The 17,857-nt window shown below is 39.9% G+C and overlaps 1 protein-coding gene across 4 annotated transcripts in view; it reads right to left on the bottom strand.

The window, feature by feature from the left end:
* ADGRG2 (adhesion G protein-coupled receptor G2) overlaps positions 1–14,869 on the bottom strand; it is a 62,527-nt gene extending 47,658 nt beyond the window's left edge. For 3 of the 4 annotated variants that reach the window (XM_087758172.1, XM_087758174.1, XM_087758175.1), the window contains exons 1-2: positions 14,749–14,869; positions 2,558–2,676 (exon numbers count right to left, since the gene is read on the bottom strand). In XM_087758172.1, the coding sequence (XP_087614298.1) occupies positions 2,558–2,675 (118 nt within the window). In that variant the 5' untranslated portion in view covers position 2,676; positions 14,749–14,869. Of the gene's footprint in view, positions 1–2,557; positions 2,677–6,492; positions 6,524–14,748 lie in introns of those variants that run through there. The other variant, XM_087758173.1, reaches the window with a different exon arrangement.
* Positions 14,870–17,857: the final 2,988 nt, after the last annotated feature.

The following is a 17,857-nucleotide window of genomic DNA, read 5'->3' as shown; positions in this document are numbered from 1 at the left end:
GACATTACTTTAAAGCTTTTGGAAGGTCATTGCTTATTTTCTCTAGTAATGGTACTTGTGGGCTGCAGCCCACCCTTGACCATAGAATCGAGGAGCTCAAACTGGCTGTGCTCTGACAGTGGCATTCCTGGCTTACAATTAGTTCCTTTGGGTCCAGACAATACAAATCACATTCAGAAACCAAGCCATGAACATACCTTTATCACCACAGCACAGAAAAGGTAGCATAGTAGAAAGAATGTTCAAAACATCTCCAGAGTAAGAAAAATGAGAAAATGTCACAATTTGGAGTCAAGGAAACTCCATGCAATAGTAATTGGGGACTGACTTTTCAATGCCATTTCTGTATTCAGGCACTTAACCTCTTTCAGAAATGCAAATTGTTCCTTCTTAATATATTTATCTCTAATAGATGCAAGAACTGGGATTTTTACCCTCACTAAAACTAAGAGCATCCACTTAATAAGCATGTTCTTTTAAGCCCTAAAAGAAATCCTGAAACGTATGCACATACTTCCAAACATTTAAAACAAACTTTCTGAGAATGACAAAGTAATGCAAACATAAACCAGAAATGTAAACTCTCTTTTTTCAAACATTTTCAGGTAGTAATAATTGATATCTTTGCAAGAGATACCCAACAACAGGTAGTAAAAATCAGACATACAGGAGCAGATGGTCTCAGTACATAAGCACCAGTGTTATTTTTCTTACATTACTAATAGCTACTGTATCAGTATAGTTGAGCATTAATACAGTTGAGTATTCTCTTGAATAAAAATAGTCACAAGTTTATGTGTCTGCACAATCTGGCTTTTAACCAGTAACAACAATAGTCATTAATTTCTATGCAAGTGTTTGCCACCTGTAACACATCTGGCCTGCCACAGTCCATTAAAATGGCATCACAAGAATCTTGTGTCCTAATGTGTTCTGCCTAGAGCTCATAACTGTTCTTTATAAAAGTTTAAAACTCTCAACTTTCTACAGATGGGTCACTTGATTCTGCTGAATGTTTTTGAAATCTGAAGCTAAGAACTGTTTCCGCAAAATGAATTTCATCCCTCCTTTTCATTCACAGTTGTATTTGGACATCTGGGGATAAACTACGCCACGTTATCCAGAGTGTTCTACACATCAGAAAGAACACAGGAGTTCTTCTCTCTTCATATTTCCTGGAGAACACAAACATACTTTGGTACTTTAGATGAGGAGAGAACTGAGTACAGATGCTGCTGGCAGTGCTAACAGCCTAAACAAAAAAAAAAAGAGGGTGGAACCACAAATAAACCCTTGCATCAGTTTATCTTTTCTTGAAGGATTACTGGCACTTGCAAGTGATACGCAGGTGAAAGACAAAATCCCTCTTTGCTTGCTTCCTCAGAATTCTAGATGCAGTTGAATTTGCCCTGGAAAAATTCTTGTGTAACGTCCACCTGTCTGCTCAGCAGCCCTGTCCTTTTTACTATTCAAAGCACATGAGGTTAAAACCTCACCATCATAGTAACAGTTTTATCACCTGAATCTCAAATTCTCTCTCAATAAAAGCTTCGTTTTATGAAAATTACTACATTTGGAGAATTAGAATCAGAATTACTCTAGTCTGTAAATGTATGAAATTTCATTGCTAGTACAATGTCATTAAGCAGGCATACTTACAAAGTACATTTGAACTGCAAGAAACTCTGACCTGCTAGAGTAAAATAACATGCCATGACACATGAAGCAGTTTCTAAAACTAGTCATTAAGTACCTGGCAAAAAACACTTCTAATTTTTTAATATTCCATGCACATTACTAACATGATAAACGTATTACACACTATTGATACAAGGAAGTTTTACAAATGACAAGTACTGTTATCTGTATTAGTTGAGGTCCAGAGTAGTGACAGACTTGTATCTGCCAGCTTACAGAATAGCCATGAATAAAACACAAATTGCTGATTCTACTGTATCTCATACAAAAGCATCACTATCTCAGTTACTCAACTTGTACAAGAACCTTATGAATTTATTTTTCATTTACTGTTATATAAAGAGCATAGACTGTCAAATTCATCATTTCTGTTACATGTTTTGCACCTCACTACCTTTTCCCTAGCCATATTCAGATCCACAACCAAGAGCAATGCAGGAGATGTTCTATGCTCATACATGCACTGAGTGAAGCTCAAAGGACCTTACAGTGTTTGTGTCAGAGCAGTGTAAAAGATTTAACACTTTCTGAAAATAGTAACACTTCCAGTTCAAAAAAATAGCAAGAAAGCAACTTGTCTTGTTATTACATACTGTGTTTACGTTCTCTCCTCATCCATAGCCGAAAAGAAGTTACTACTGATGATTTTTTATGAAAAAAATACTGTAAACATAGGGTTTGTATATCCAAAGTGCTAAGCACCAACTGTTTCATTTCTTGTTAATGGCAGTTTTTCCTCTTGATTTCAAGAGGACAGAAACTTGCCTGTTCTGAATATATTCAAAAGTCCTATTCATCAAGACTAATGCTATTTATTTGGAATACCAACACTAGGTAAATCTGGAAAATATTGTCTTACCTTTGCCTGCTGTAGCCAGGAACAAATGAAGTAAAAGGACTGCTAGAACAATCCTGAATCTCAAGAAAATGTCCTGTATTCTGTCAACACAGCAGTGCTGTCTTCCCCAGGCAACCATTCTAGAAGAAAAAATAAATAATAAACCACAGTGACTAGAAAAAGTGCAGGTGTGCAGATATTATGACAAATTATATTTCCAACCCAAGAATGTAAATCTTTTCAACCCTGTTATACTATTGGGTATACATCATACATCATACAGAAACGCACAAACATTTTGTAGAGTATTGCCAAGTCACCAAGAAAGAAAGAGCTGTTTGCTGAAAGGGAAAAAAAAACAAAACCAAAAAAAAAAAAACCACTCAAGTTCTAATTCTCTCTAAGTCTAAGACTCACAAATACATCAGAGCATGGCCATGAGCCCTTGCACAAATAAGGCTTTCAGCATTTGAAAAACAAACAAACAAGCAACAACAACCAGAAAATCACATACCAAAAAAACCCCAAACAAAACCAGCCAGAGAGCAAGCTTGGAGAGCTTATCCAAACACTTTGTTAATCTCAGTTAAGAGATTAACTCTTAGACAGCATCTCTTTGGTCCCCTATCTGCAGGATCTATCATCTGACATTTTAATAGCAACACTGCGAACTCCTAAGGAAGAAGCAAGAGTTTGATTCCCAATCCTCATCTCATTCTCAAGGCAAGAAGCTGCTGCAAAAAAATGAGAAATGCCACAAGTCACTGTGGGCACCAAGTTCATGGAGAGTATCATCAAAACCTGTTTTGTCCACATTTCTTCCTAGTGATGATTGCCTAATGTAAGCAATAGGCCATGGTGGTAGACAAGGAACATGCCTCCTACTATAAGAGATAATGTTCTATGAAATGATACACTTTTTCTAAAGAGATCTTTCCAAAAAAGGTACATCATCTCAATATTTCGCATGCTGAAAGAAACGTTAAGTGAAACATTCATGTGCTTTTGGCATGCATTATTTCTTAAATAAAAAGGTTTAAAGATACATAGTCACAAGTGATTCTATAATTGATTCTTGAAACAAATACAACGCAGTAAACTTTATGTATTGTTTTTCTTTAATGTACCAGCTTTATGGTAGACCAGAGCATTCTGCATGACACCAGAAGTTTAACTTTGCCATCACAAGTTTGGTGTATGTGTGAGTCTATTGGTTAGCACTCATACTGCTAGCAAACTTTACTGTATTTTTGTACATGCTCTATCAGGCTGCAATAGAGTTTCTTCTTTTCAGAAACTGTAAATTGTCAACTCTTTCAGGACTTGTAAATTCATGTTAGAGTTTGGGCTAAAACGTATTTTTTTTGCAAGCATTCATATTAATGTAAATATTTATTAGCATAAATGGCTCCTATGGGCTGAACTCTCCAAGAGAAGTGCTGGAGTAATAAACTGAGAAACAGTGAAGTTGCTAGGTAATTGACATTTTGGAAATTGGTTAGATGTACATGCAAATAAATTATACACATATGATAACATAACACAGAAAACATAAAGCAAAGGCTTTTTAAGAATTACAGCACTGCAACATTGTTGCCAGCCAGTGTTTTCAATAATTATACAGTATGCGATATTTCTAGCACAAAAATAAGATTATACTGATTGCACTGAAACAGACCAATCTGGATGATGACACATACTGCTTCCACTTTGCAGATTCTGGATGCCACACTTAAAATTGAAATACACTAAGGAAATAACAGTCAAATTGTGGCAACATCATGAACGACATGGGTGCTGCAGATGTTAACCAGCAGGAAGAAAGGCTATTGATAAAAGGAATACAAACATCAAGCATACTAAAGCTGAGAGAAAATAAATGGTATGCTAAAACAATGGACATAGCTAAGACACACAATCCTATGCAGAAACAGAGCAAACCCAAACAAAAACAAGTAAAAAAACCAAGAAATGTCCAAGGTGAGCTAGCCTTCCAAAGATTCACAGGAAGCATGTCCAAACCTGTCTTCAGTTTGCTTCTTTTGAATGTCCAAAAATCATGTATTAATAAAGCTGTTCAGACAGTAAACTAAGCAGTAGAATTACATTAATTATCCTCAAAACCTGATAATGAAAACTGCCATGCGTAAATATATTTGACAACTTCAAGGATTGTGCATATACAATATAATTTACTATGGTTAAAAGAGATGCCCATCCAAAAGCTGTGTTTCCTTTCTTTGCTTATTCACACTTCCCATTCTAGTCTCAAATTAGGTCACTTCCAAGCAAAGCCAAGCTGCACATCTATTCCTGCATTTTATCGGGATACCTCTTCTTTTGTACAGTAAACCATCTATCCATAGTGATATATTTGGACAACAAACCAAACACAAATTCCAGCATCCTTTGCCACTACTACCTGGACACCAAGAGTTGAAATGGAGCCCAAAAATACTCAGTGGCACCCACAAGTTTACCCATTGATGCTGGTAAGTACTGAAGAAAACTGCTTGCTCTGTGTCACATATAACACTGATTCAGAATGCTCCTACATTCCCTGCATTTAGTTTCCTCCTTAAGTCTCAGTTCTGCAAAGAGATATACATGAAATGAGCTAAGACAAAGGTTTAATCCTGTACCATTCAGTATGCCTTCTATTTGGTCTGGTAGACCTCATTAAACAATCATGTTAGTGCCCCATCCACCAGAAATAACAACTGCATTCCAAGAGTCCAAATATGAGGGCAGGAGCCAAGAAATTCCTGGTTCTGACCGCAGCTCTGCCTGTGTGCTATGTAGCCCTGAGGAGTTTGAATGGACCTTCCTGTAACCCAGGCCTTCCAGAGTGAGCTTTGCTAATATTCGTCCAGTATTTAAATGAAAGGCTGTCATAAATACTTTCAGCACATTCAGGTTTTTATCCCCTCTGTTTTTTTTTGACATTGTTCTCATTTCCTGAGATGGGCCTGGCAAAGACAAATGGGGACAGAGGCAGAGCTTCTTGTTGACAGAATACAGTCACATCAAGAACTCTGAAGCTGCTCAAAGCTATCAACGCAGATTAATGGTCCCAGGGACAGCAATAAAATCCAGATAGCAGGAAAGCGAGTAAGTGTATAAAGTGAAATCCTGAAATGGCCACAGCTCACTTGACTTTGCAAGACTTTGGACATTTATGCTAGCTCAAGATTTCTTCCAATGTCTGGATAAAAAAGACAATTAAGAGTTAGGAAAATAACATTAGCGTTTCTTTTTTTTTGCAACAATGCTGTTTAGACACTACCAAAGAAAAAGATGCTGCTAGGTTTGATAGATTTTTTAAAGAAAAAGCAAGATGTAAAATATGATTTCACCATGTCTATCGAAATAAAGATCATATGATACATTCCAAAATATTTGGACATTATGTTCCTCTTAAACTTATTTAAGCCCTTCTTGCTATTGGAATTCTAAAGCTCTACTCTTAATAATGACACTGAAAAGTAATATAAATGTATATATATAGTTGTGGACACTATAAAATTAAGCATAAGTGATTTTTTTTCATTAGTTATTAATTATGTTCATTTGTTCAAATGAATTTTTTTGTTGTTCATTATAATAGATGAATACAGCAGGACTCGGAGAGCCCAGCATGAATCTGCATAGTTTTTGCAGTAGGATGAAAAATTTTCACTTGTAAATCAAGCAAATCTAATCAAGTACAACAGCCACCGCGCACACCTACTGAGCCACCCAAGAGCAGGAAAAAATTCTATGCACAGACCACAGGTAAAGATATAACTGGCTGATTTTACTTTCTTTCTTACTATTTTCAAATAACAATTAAGTCATTTTTATTTGTAAAGAGCTAACTGCCTGAAGTAGAAGAGAATATAAGCAATTACTTTTCTTTATGGTCACTGGATAAAACAGAGATTCAGAAAACAGAAAGTAAGGGCTGAGGCACAAACCTGTTCCCTCCTGTTCACTCTCCGTGAAGAGTACTCTATTTTGACTGGTGACAATCTTGTCGCATTGGTACCCGGGTTTCAGACAATATATCATACCTGAATGAATGAAACTAGAATTGATAGAACTTTCCTTAAAGCAAATGAACAAACATACTTTGAAAAACTAGATGGTTGTTTTGTATGTTGTGTTATACATGTTGCAGTTCTGCATTAATATCATTCTCTGGAAATTAAAGAGGTTACTGGAAATGAAGACAGGAAAATGGCATAAAGAGGAGTCTTTATTCTTATCATCAGTATTAATGAGCTCATGTCATGCTATTTTACTAGTTTTTTGATGGAATTGCTCTTCAACACAATGGGAGTTTTACCTGCCTAAGAAGGACAAAGGTACTGAAATCTAACAGGCTGACCAAGACAGACACTGTGACTCGCAGCCTGTTGCAGAAGGACGGGCAGAATAGAGGGATGAAGGTCAGTAAGCTGACAGCAACTTACAAAAGCAGGCAAAGAAAATTGTTAAAACCAAGGCCTGTAACGCTTTCACCATGTTTACTCTGCTGTACCCAGCTTTGTACCTCTGAAAGGTAAGTAACATTGTTTGAAGTTGATGTTTTCAAAGCCCTTCAGCTAGCTAGTCAGTCGCAGGTATCCACGGTGAAAGGACTTTCAGGTGCCCCAGGAAACTGGGCTTGTGTTAAGAACACAACTGGAAGGCAGAGGAGATGGAGTCTGTGCCTCTGCAACCAGCCTCAAGGGGCACTGCATGGTACAGCTCCACTCAAAGGGCAGTGTGAGAAACCTGAACTGCTTTCCAAGCATGCACCCACAGGTGACACATCAAGAGATACAGGGCTTACCTTAAGCCACTGCTTGCCTTGTATTACAGCAGATATGTTTTCAATAGGCTTAAAGCCAAAGAAAGTGCAAAATGTAAATACAGCTGTTCTGTGCTGTAGTGTACTTTGTTAAATCACTTTTTGAAAAAGACATTCAAATTTTACAATTCCTGTTGAATATATCTATTTACTGGCAGTCTTTAAAATCTAAAAAAATATTAGTACTTTTATGTCAAGTTTTAGTCAGGGCAGGTTGTCACTGCCAATGTCAAGTTTTAGCCAGAGCAGGTTGTCACTGCCAACGCATAAACTGTTGGTAAGAGAAACTTACGTTGGAAATCATGACCCAACGCAATCAGTCATTTACTTCTAGCCATGCTGTCTACTGCTGCACTTCAAGCTGTTTTGTTCAAGTCACACTAATTTCATCCATAGCCTTTGGGGCTCATTCTGTCTACTTTCATAGTCATCCCCTATTAAAATCTTGGATTTTAATAAAAAGAGTTCCCAAATTTATAGAATTTACTGCTGAGGAGGAGGGTAATAACGAATGCTAAGTTTCTAGCTGTTTTTGCTGTGACAGTCTGCATTATTCAAATCTATATCAGGTGACAGAAGGCAGAAAAGAGCAAGAGAAACATCATACTGCCCAGGTATGAGAACTTCTTGATGCCTTTAATTACTTTGAGAAACATAAGATTGTAGACTTCTTCCATCAGCCCCTTATATCTTCCAGACTGGAACCAAAATGTAGTAGTTTTAATGTTATTTTTAAATTTTGGCTGAAGCAAGTTAGATGTAAGAGGGAGGACGCTTATGTTGGAAAGTCTTATGTCACTGTGAATTTTGGCACATACAGTATCCACTGACTTAACAGCAGAAGTAGCACCATTGATTTAAAAATGTTGTTCCATGGGGTTTTTTAAATGCATTTTTCCAGACGACAGTAATAGGATTATTACTGTCTGATAATAGCTTGGTTTTCATTAATTTTCTCCAGTGTTTATCAAAGGCTGTAAAAACAGACACATTGTGTTCTACAAAGTTCAGTCACTTTATGTAGAAGACCAGCTTTTTCTAAGACTGCAATGGTAATGTGTAGAGCCAGTTCAAGGACCCTCCAAACATGTCCTCTTGACATAAATCTTTACGGTTTTCAAAGATATTAAATATTTTATTTTTTAATAAGTTGGCTTACAGAAAGCAGCAAGCCACAATTACCGACACCAGTCCTCTGCAAAACTCACAGCTCATTGGTTGTGTTCTTAACAGAAATAAACAGGAGGAAAAATTCTCCAAGAAATCCATTCTTCTGTTTAGTCTTTCAACTGCTGCAGGATACTGGTATTAGAAAGATTTTTTTTTTTTTTTAATTTTACAAACACCAAGCTGTGTAAGCCAAGATCTGCCCTCAGTTCAAGTCACAGATCTCCCCTTAAATTAGTGTAAAAGTGTAAGCTTAATCATTAAGGTTTATGCAAGTGGATTCATGAGTGTAATATGCTATTGGATGGCTCTCCATTACAGACCTCAGTGCCAAAAAGCACTTTTAGTACTTAATTCTTCCTTACAGTAACTTGTGCCATCGCATATCATGCAATTTCAAGTAAGTTTTTGTTCCCTCTTATCCAATTTGGCAATGTTTCACCTCCTTATATCCAGCAGTCACCTGGAAGATGAGCAAGAGGCTTTTTTCTAGCTCTTAAAAAAGTTCTACACTACCCAGGAAATCCTCTTCTGCGTTATGCATTCCCTTGAGAGAACAGTATTATCCATGCACTCTATTAAATCTTCTAGAGCAAACTGAAAAGCCCTTCAGTGACATTACCTGAGCAGGTTTCCACTTCAAAGAGTTTACAAAGTACTGATAAAGCATAAGAAGCAGAGATGTAATCAAAGTAGTTATGTTTGTCACAGGTCTGGTTACTTCAACTACACACAGGTTGTTTACATTTTCATTAATAATACTTTGGGGTATGGAGGTATATAGGTTTCACTGCAGGGGGAAATAACAAGTGTTCTGCAGAGTAGAAGACTGAAAGTACAACGAAGACTACATTTAAGTTGGCACATAGAAAAAGATTAAAGGAATGCTAGACATGCACCTTGAGCCATGTAAAAAGGGATGAGGAAGGGTGTACAAAGACATAAGCACAGACAAGTAGATGAACACAAAGTTTTGCAAAACCTTTATATTCAGTAACAGGACTTGAATTTGATGCAGAGAGAAAGAGGGAAGGACAAAGACTTTTCTAAAACTGGAATATTCAAACCAGTGAACAATGTAAGCAGGCTGTAAGGAATCAAGTGAGGGCCAGGCATGCCAGAAAGAAGACTGTTCAGCTCATGCTTTCAACTTTCCTGCTTTTCAAAAATGAGACCTGAAAGTTTACTTCATCTTACTTCGGGGGGGGGGGGGGGGGGCAGGCAGGAAGAGAAACATTTGTTTCTGCTCAGTTTACACTTCCCTTCCCCACTCTCCTTTCCATGCTCTCTTGGCTTGAACAGCAGCAACCACCACCCTCCCCCCAAAAGTCTTAAAAAAGAAATTATATTGTGATTTCATCCTAAGCTTCACTTTATGGACTTAACAGGTCTCTTGGATCTTGCACTTGGAGCTGTTTGTTAAAATTTCTCTGGAAGCTAAGAAGCACAATACTTGGTGGTTTTTGTTTGTTTTTTTTTCTTTTAAACAATCTCTCGGATGTTTTAATCAACAGCCCAATGACCAAAATTAATAGTTAGTACCAAAGAAATAAAGCTTATCAGTTTTGAAAGATGGATGCACTGAAGCAAGCATCTTCCAGAGCCCCACTACAACTCTCATTAGGAATATAGCATCGCTACCCTATACAGCCTAAGGAAATACAGTCACTTTGGCACCTCAGTCTTCACATAGGGTAAATATTAAGACATTCTAGGAAATGGGATTATACCAGAACAGTATTCTGGGTGTCTTTTAGCACTGCTTCTCCTTAGGGTACACTGTAAGTCTACAGAGCACAGGGGAAAGGGGATGGCACCATTGCCAGGACAAGCCCCATCATCAGTTGTTAGGGAAAGAAGGGGAAGCAAAGTTCCAGCTGGAGCCCACATTAGACTAATACAACTGAAACAAGTTAGTCAATAGCAATCACTGTTAAATACTTGAAAGTGGTCACACAAGAGAGGAGATGACTTCAAAGCAACTTCAGAATAATTTCTTTAAACCAGCACCATTTCTGCGTGCAGCGCCCATGAACATATCAGCTCAGAAAATAAAACTACACTCCACGTGGCTTCTTTCAGCATCAACACCTCTGTAAAAAAAAAAGTGATTAGCCTTCTTATGAATAAACCACCCTAACCACAACGCTGACTTGCTGAAACATAGATAGGCACGGGGGGGGGAAACAAAGCACTTTTTAATCCAAGTTATATGAATACTTGAACTATGCTATGAATAAGTAATGATGGAACAAAGTCCCCCAGACTTCAAAACATTAAGTGACAAGTATTATCAGAAACTCATTCAGTCAGCTTATGTCCATAATTAATTTGGTGCAAAAGAAACAAAGATACTCAAAGTGTGGTTGGGAACTCAGAAATTAAATGTGGAATCTGGCAACCTTCAAAATCGGGCATGCCCAGATGTCTAATAAATCCAGGCAGAGAGCCACAGTAATTTTTTCTCTAAAGAACATAAAAGGGATTTTTAAGAGAATATTTAAAACACTAAAAGCATCAGTAAAAAGATGTTGGTTTTTGTTACATGTGCACAATAATGTTTCCATAATCAGCATACTCCCATTACTCATTTTCTTGCTAGTTCTACCATTTCTAAATGGCTAGTTCTACCATTTCTAAATTCACATCTTGTCAAACATGACAACTTCTGGCAAACCTACCGATGGGTCTCTTAGGCCTTAACTCTTCAATGATTCCCTTAAGGAACACCATAAATGAGAACATACACAGTGCTCAATTTGTGAGTGGTTGTTCTTTTTTGGCAACTAAAGCATGACCTGGGGTAGTGATGTCATGCAAATCTCAGAAAACAGAAATAATATGATAAATTCTAAATTCTATGGAGTGAAGAAGTATTTTAAGTAGATTGCGGAACTTTATAAACTATTTCTTTTCCATATATTATCTCATCTAGTATAACTGACATTCTACAGTTTTCTTTTAAAGCAAATGAAAATAAGTAAACCATGTTACAAACTACAGTTTCACTCTGAGATGTTAAGAACACCGTATTTCAGTAGCCCAGAGAAGAGGACCCAGAACAGAAGAACAAAATCACTGTATAAATAAGGCACTAGCTGAAAAGCAGCTGTTGTCACAAACGATAATCAGATTTGTGGGCTACAGCGCTCATCGATAAAAGAAAAACAGAAAATGCTGAGGCTGGGACTTTAGCTGCCAAATACACTTCTAAAATCTTGTATCAGTTCCACTACATATTACCTGCAATAAAACTGTCCTGAAGTCGATGTAAGTAACACTCACAGGTTTAGCTCCTGTGGTATACAAGATGTTCAGCTCACAGCTGGACACAAATCCATGTGACTCATGCAGGGAGGAGTTTGAGATCCATTTTTTTGTCGCTGCTTTAACATCAACTACAAAGGATCCTTTGTCCACCCTGAACAACAATCAATTTCAAATATATTTTGGCACAAAAGGAATGCAAGACTCCCAAATAATTGAGTCCTATTAATTGCCATATAGTTACACAAGCCTATCTTTTCATAGAGCAAGTATAGACCCTTTCCAAATTGTGATTCCACCAGAAACGTATGATTGGAAAGAATAAGACCCTCATAATCATGAGCACCTATCTAATAAAAATGAAATTATTCACTCTGCTCCCTTCTTGTTCGCAGGCTGAGTAGTACCTACCAGTGTCCTGCAACAAATTAATATTCTCTATATCCATGCATCTGAAAAAAGAGCAAAGCTTTTAATTGAACCTAGATAGAATAATACTACTAAACTTACCATTTATCAGAAAGCTAATATTTCAGGCCAAATAGCATGCCTTATTCATACCAATTCTTCCGTTGAAATCAACGAGATTAATTGTATGAGCTACCTTGATTTTGGCCTTCAAATAATCTAATCTTCCACTGAAAACACAAAATTCCAAACTCAAGTGTAGTGATCAGTTTTAAAGCTATACTGTGTTTGCCAAGGCATATTACCTATTAAGAACTAAAAATTGTCCAAATTTAACAAGTTATTCGCTCATGAAGTCCGAAACTTTCTCAGTCTGCCAACATTCTACAGTTACTAGTGGAAGACCTGACTAAAAGCATTCATAGCACAAAAACTGTATAAATTGAGCAATTAACTTGAGAATGGGAATTTAGCCCTTTATCTCTCTCCAGCTGGCTCTAATTTGAGCCACTTTCTGTTGATGTATTAGAAAGAGAAGTTTAACATTAAATTTGGAAAGCACTGAAGGGAAAAAACGTGCTCACAAACTCCATCTGACCTATAGAATTACCTTAAGATACTTAATTAATATTAATAAAGATACTAATAACATTAGTTCACCTGGTGTCTGACTGCCACAGCAGAAATAAAATAATACTAGCTTGCAGTGTAAGTAGAAAATTTTGTGGCCCCGATTCACATCTGAGCAAACTTTGTTTACACACAATTTCTTTCCTGCATCTTCTTTCAAGGCATTTCACTTTAGAGATTGTCTTTATCACTAAGTTACAAGTGTGCTTCCTCAGTGAAGACAAGTACTTGGAGACCCTCCTAAGCAAAGACATGTCTTCTGTTCTTTAGTTTAATTCAACAAACACCTTTCTGGTCACCTGGCAGAGGACCAAATCCTGTTTGTTTCCCCCATGCAAACAGTTACAGAAGTCTACTTTCCAGCCTAGGAAGGAATGGCTAAAGCCATAAGCTTAAAGCTTAAGAACAGGAATACCAACTTGCACAGCTCTCTTCTGATGATGATGTACACTGTTAGCCTACGCAAGCAAAAGGAAGAAACATATTTTCAGTGGAGACGCATAACGCCAGCTTTATCTTTTCAGCACAAATGACAGAGCTAAATACCCAAATAGTTTGCTTTGGGACCAAGTAACACTTAGATCTCATGCCTGAGGTTGTAAACTCTATTTTGGCTCATGCTGAAGCTCATTCTACCATGTTTTCAGCATTACTATAACTGATTTCATGCAAGTCAAAACCAGCCCGGGCTTGTACAATCACACGTTTTATTTGCTGGGTAGGCATGCCTTTGGAAGGCTAGTAAATTAGTTTACTAACATCTCTTCAACATTTCCACATAAATCAATGCAAGACAATCACACAGTAAAAGCAACAGAGTTCAGTACCGTTATAAATACTACCCATGAATGAAAAAAACTACATATTTGCAAGGCAAAGCAAAAATAAATGCAGCCAGTACACTGACCTGTCCTCGCTTGGCCAATGTAAAGGGACAAGACGAAAAACAGACAAAACAACCCTCAGTACACTTATTGTGCACAACAGGTGACTCTGAAGACATTTTACTTTTGGTGATACAGGTTACCTTGCAGAATGTATGAGAAACAATCAGTAAAATCTTTTGAGCGAGTATATTCTCAGCACACATTCCCACAGAAAATGTGTGAGAGAGCAAAACCTGATCCAGCCTAGAAATACAGTCCCAACGGGCCGCTGCCCTAGCTCTTTATCGTAAACCGCATTCAAACCCTACTGACGTGTCCCTCAAAATCATTCGCTTTTTAAGCCGATTTAAATACTGATTTTTTATCACTGATGATTAAGCGCTTAAAATAAGGCTGGAAACCAGAAGGAAACCTTTGCACCAGCAGCACCGAGAAATGTACCTGGTAAGAAGAGCAGTCCCCCTCAAGACGAACTCAGAAACGTCCCCCGCAGCCCCTTCCCGTGGCCTCACACCCCGCACCGGCCCGGCCGCGACTCCCAACGGCCACCAACGGCCACCAACGGCCCCGGCGGCGCGCGGCCCCCGCCCCGGTCCCACGGCAGGCTTGGCGCTCGCAGGCGGGATCTTCCCTCAGCCCCCCGGGCCGCGCTCCCCTCGACCAGGCGAAACCCACGAGTGCCATTCAAGGGCAGGGATCCCTGAGGGGGACGTGACTACGCGGGAGCCGCGGGGCTTGGCTGCGGAGGGGGAAGCTCCCCTACCTGCCCTCCTCCGCCCGCCACCGCCAGCCTCGCTGGACCTTTCTCCCCTCACCCTGGTCGTCCCTCCGGGGACGGGAAAGCTCATCCCCAGAGCGCCGCGCACCTCTGCCGCCCACCCCGGAGGGTCGCTCACCTCAGTTCGGCAGCGCACGGCGACTCCCACCCTCGCAGCCCGCCGCCTTGCCGGTCCCTCCCCGCCCTCGAGAGCCCGCCGCCTCCGGCCGCCTCTGCCCCCAAGAGCCGAGCAGCCGCTCACCTGGCCCCGGGGGACCGCCCGTCCCGTCCCGTCCCGTCCCGTCCCGTCCTGCGCCGCCCGCCCTGCACCTCCGCCCTGCCCGCTCGGCACTGGGCGCAGGAGGCGCGGCGGCCGGCCCCGGCAGCTGGGGCAGCGGCTGGACGCGGTCGGGGGGCGGAGGCAGGCGAGGGAGGTGCTGCGAGAAGCCGAGAGGGAACCCGGCGGCGGTGGCGCCCCCGGGCGCCTCCCCCTCCGGCGGCCCCGCGGGTGCGGGCGTCGTCCCGGGCCGGCGTGGGGAGCGCGGCCTGGCCGGGGGCAGGCTGAAGGCCGCGAGCGGTACCGGCTGGGCGAAAACGTGGGGACGCCTTGCAGCAGGATACAACAAACTCGGGGGGGAGGAGTTGCCACTCTAATAAAACTGTTTTAAATTCCCTGGTGGACAACGTGTTCGGTGTTTAAATGGCCTTTTTCTCTTGTTTAGCTTACTTCACTTTTAAAACAGACTTAACTACATTAAGCCTTAAGGTAAACGGAGTTTTTCAGAATTAGCAGCCTTCATTCAATTTCTTTTGAGATTCCCACTTTCAGTCAGTTCAGATTATTGATGGTGTAAATGAGCTTCACTTAGCCATCAGGACAGCAGTGCGCTGCAGCTGTGGCCCTCCTCTTCCCTCTTTTTAATTGTTTGGGATGATGCATATTCAGAAAATGCAGTATTTTCAGTGACTTTTTTTTTTAATTGCTTAATATACCAAAATGTTTAGGCACTGCTCCCTGCGTGTGGGCTGGAGCTTTAGGCAACAACTCTTCTCAGTGTCGCTGAAGATGAGACGGGGACAAATTCTACAGACTCCACAGACAGCAGGTCTTCCTCAGGGTGCAATGAGTGCACGTGATGGGCAGGATTTCATACAGGAATACTTGTAAAGAAGAGGTGGGGTTAGATGAAGAGGCTTGTTTCATTTTGCTTAGATTGATGGTGTCTTCGGATGCTTTGGAGCCAGCATCTAGTGGAACACAAGGCCAAAGCTTTTGCAGTTCTTCACACAGGAAAAAACAGGAGGCATTTGTCTTTCTCTGCCGTGGTTAGTGGGATATTGTTAACTTCCTCGAATGTGTAAGCACTGCAGTCGGTGTTCTCTTCCTAGCTTATACCACCTGTGAGAATTATGTCTCCTCCTTCACTTCTGATCTGGATGTCTGATGTCAATAAGGAAGAAGAGAAAAATTGTCCTGAAGTTAATGCTAGGGGTGTGATACATGAGAATATCGTTTGTCTACAAAGACTAGTGGTTCCACATCAGTGCTCTTTTGACACACCCACAAACAGTGTGCTTTACCAACGTGGCTTAGCGATGTCTCAACAGAAAGGCTAAAAGGTTGAATGAGGTTGGAAACTGAAGCCCACCTTACCCCTGGGCACGTTACACATTGGCGGTGCAGGGTTAGTAAGCTTACTGTGTTGCTTGTTCTGTGAATAGCGTAGAGATAATGGAAGTCTGCCTCTACCCACCGAACACCTCTGGCAAATGACGTGTTCTTTTGGATAAAAATCAACCAGTAGCTGAATTTTCAAGTGCTGAAATGTAACTGCAGGCAGGGGAATTACCTCAAAATGCCTTTTCTCTTTCCACTCAGATCAAGTTCATTTTTTAGGAGAAAATACTGTGTAACTTACAAAAGGAAAACACTCAATTTATATCTGTAATTGTTTATTTAAACTGTGTGTTACATACAGCTGGGTAGTGTCCAGTAATATGCAGAGAAGCTAAACAGGATTGGTTGGTAATGACCTGAAAACCAGGACTAAGAAAAGAACTTAATTCCCAAAGTGCATTTTTATAGCTGTGCTTAGCAGGAAAAGTCCCTGAAATCTATGTATATTCACTCAGATACCAGTACGCCAGCTACACAGTTCTAGAACTGCACTGGATCTGGCCAGCGTCACAGACAAGCCAGAGGCAAACTCCTATGCTCTTACCAAGAAAACCTAGACTATAGCAGGTCTGAGGAACAAGCATAGCTAACCACACAATAAAGAACTTTTCAGTCCCATTAGTTTTGTCATGTTTTTGAGAAAATGCAAAAAAAAAAAAGGGTTGTCTTAATTCAGATTGCTCAATGCCTCCTTTATTGTATGTTTGTGCAATACTGAACACCGGCTTGGTAGGGATGGCAGGTGACGTATGCAGGTTTAAGAGAATGACACTCTCTTGGAGAGAAGGAGGCAAAGCTGCTCTCCCCAGGCAAAATGATCATATTAAATAACATCTTGAATAAAGCTAATAGTTCGTGGAGCTGGAAGACTCTCCAGAAATTTGCTGATCAAAAGGCGACTAAGTTGAAAATGGGAGCATGGATACCATAAACTGGTGTGGATGTAAGTTTGGCCATGCATCCTCCTAGTAGAGAAATACTGGATTTCAAGGGTTTGACAGTTCAAGCATTTTATTTTCACCTGTGTTCAACAAGATTGAACGTAGAAGCCCCCACAGTAACTCCAACAAAGCCAGTGCCTAAATTCCCATTAACTTCCCCTTAATCAGAATTTCATATTATGCTTTCTAATTGGTTTGGGATTTATTATTCTTTCTTTAAACTCTTTCTCTCTTTATTCATGTGTAGGTGTATAGGTGTTTCCTAGGAAGATAAGACATTACTGTGACATACTGCGGCATTCGTTTCATGTTTATAATTTATATATCCAAATGGGACTTGTTCTAATGGTGTAATTCATGCCTGAGTAGGAAAAAACGTGAATAGTTGAGAAAGGGAAGAGGAGAGGTGGTGGGAGAGGTGAGGTCTGTTTGCCTTTTCATTTGTGCTGTGAAGGTAGGATGCTGTTGTTTCACAGAGGTGCTTGACGGACAGATTTGTCCTGTGCTTGTTTCTCCCTACTCCTTCCCTATTCCTAGTGCACAGGATTGGAGGTAGCTTTGCCCTGCGATATGTATATGGTCAGTCCCAGGGAGTTTAAGTAGATTATTCTTTTAAAAAGAAATAAGCATAAAGTTAGGCGAATGACTGTTTCAATTAATCACATCAATGTAACACCATTTATGTCAAATCTACTCAATTCAAAAACAAAGCGAAAAGACCTTCTGATAATTTCCATGACTCTGGATTTTGT

The sequence above is a fragment of the Nipponia nippon genome, unplaced genomic scaffold, assembly GCF_047370975.1.
Source record: "Nipponia nippon isolate SJK-2023a ecotype South Korea unplaced genomic scaffold, ASM4737097v1 scaffold_2, whole genome shotgun sequence".
Taxonomy (NCBI): domain Eukaryota; kingdom Metazoa; phylum Chordata; class Aves; order Pelecaniformes; family Threskiornithidae; genus Nipponia; species Nipponia nippon.
Note: the sequence above shows the minus strand (reverse complement) of the source record. Positions and strands in the feature narration are given on the sequence as shown.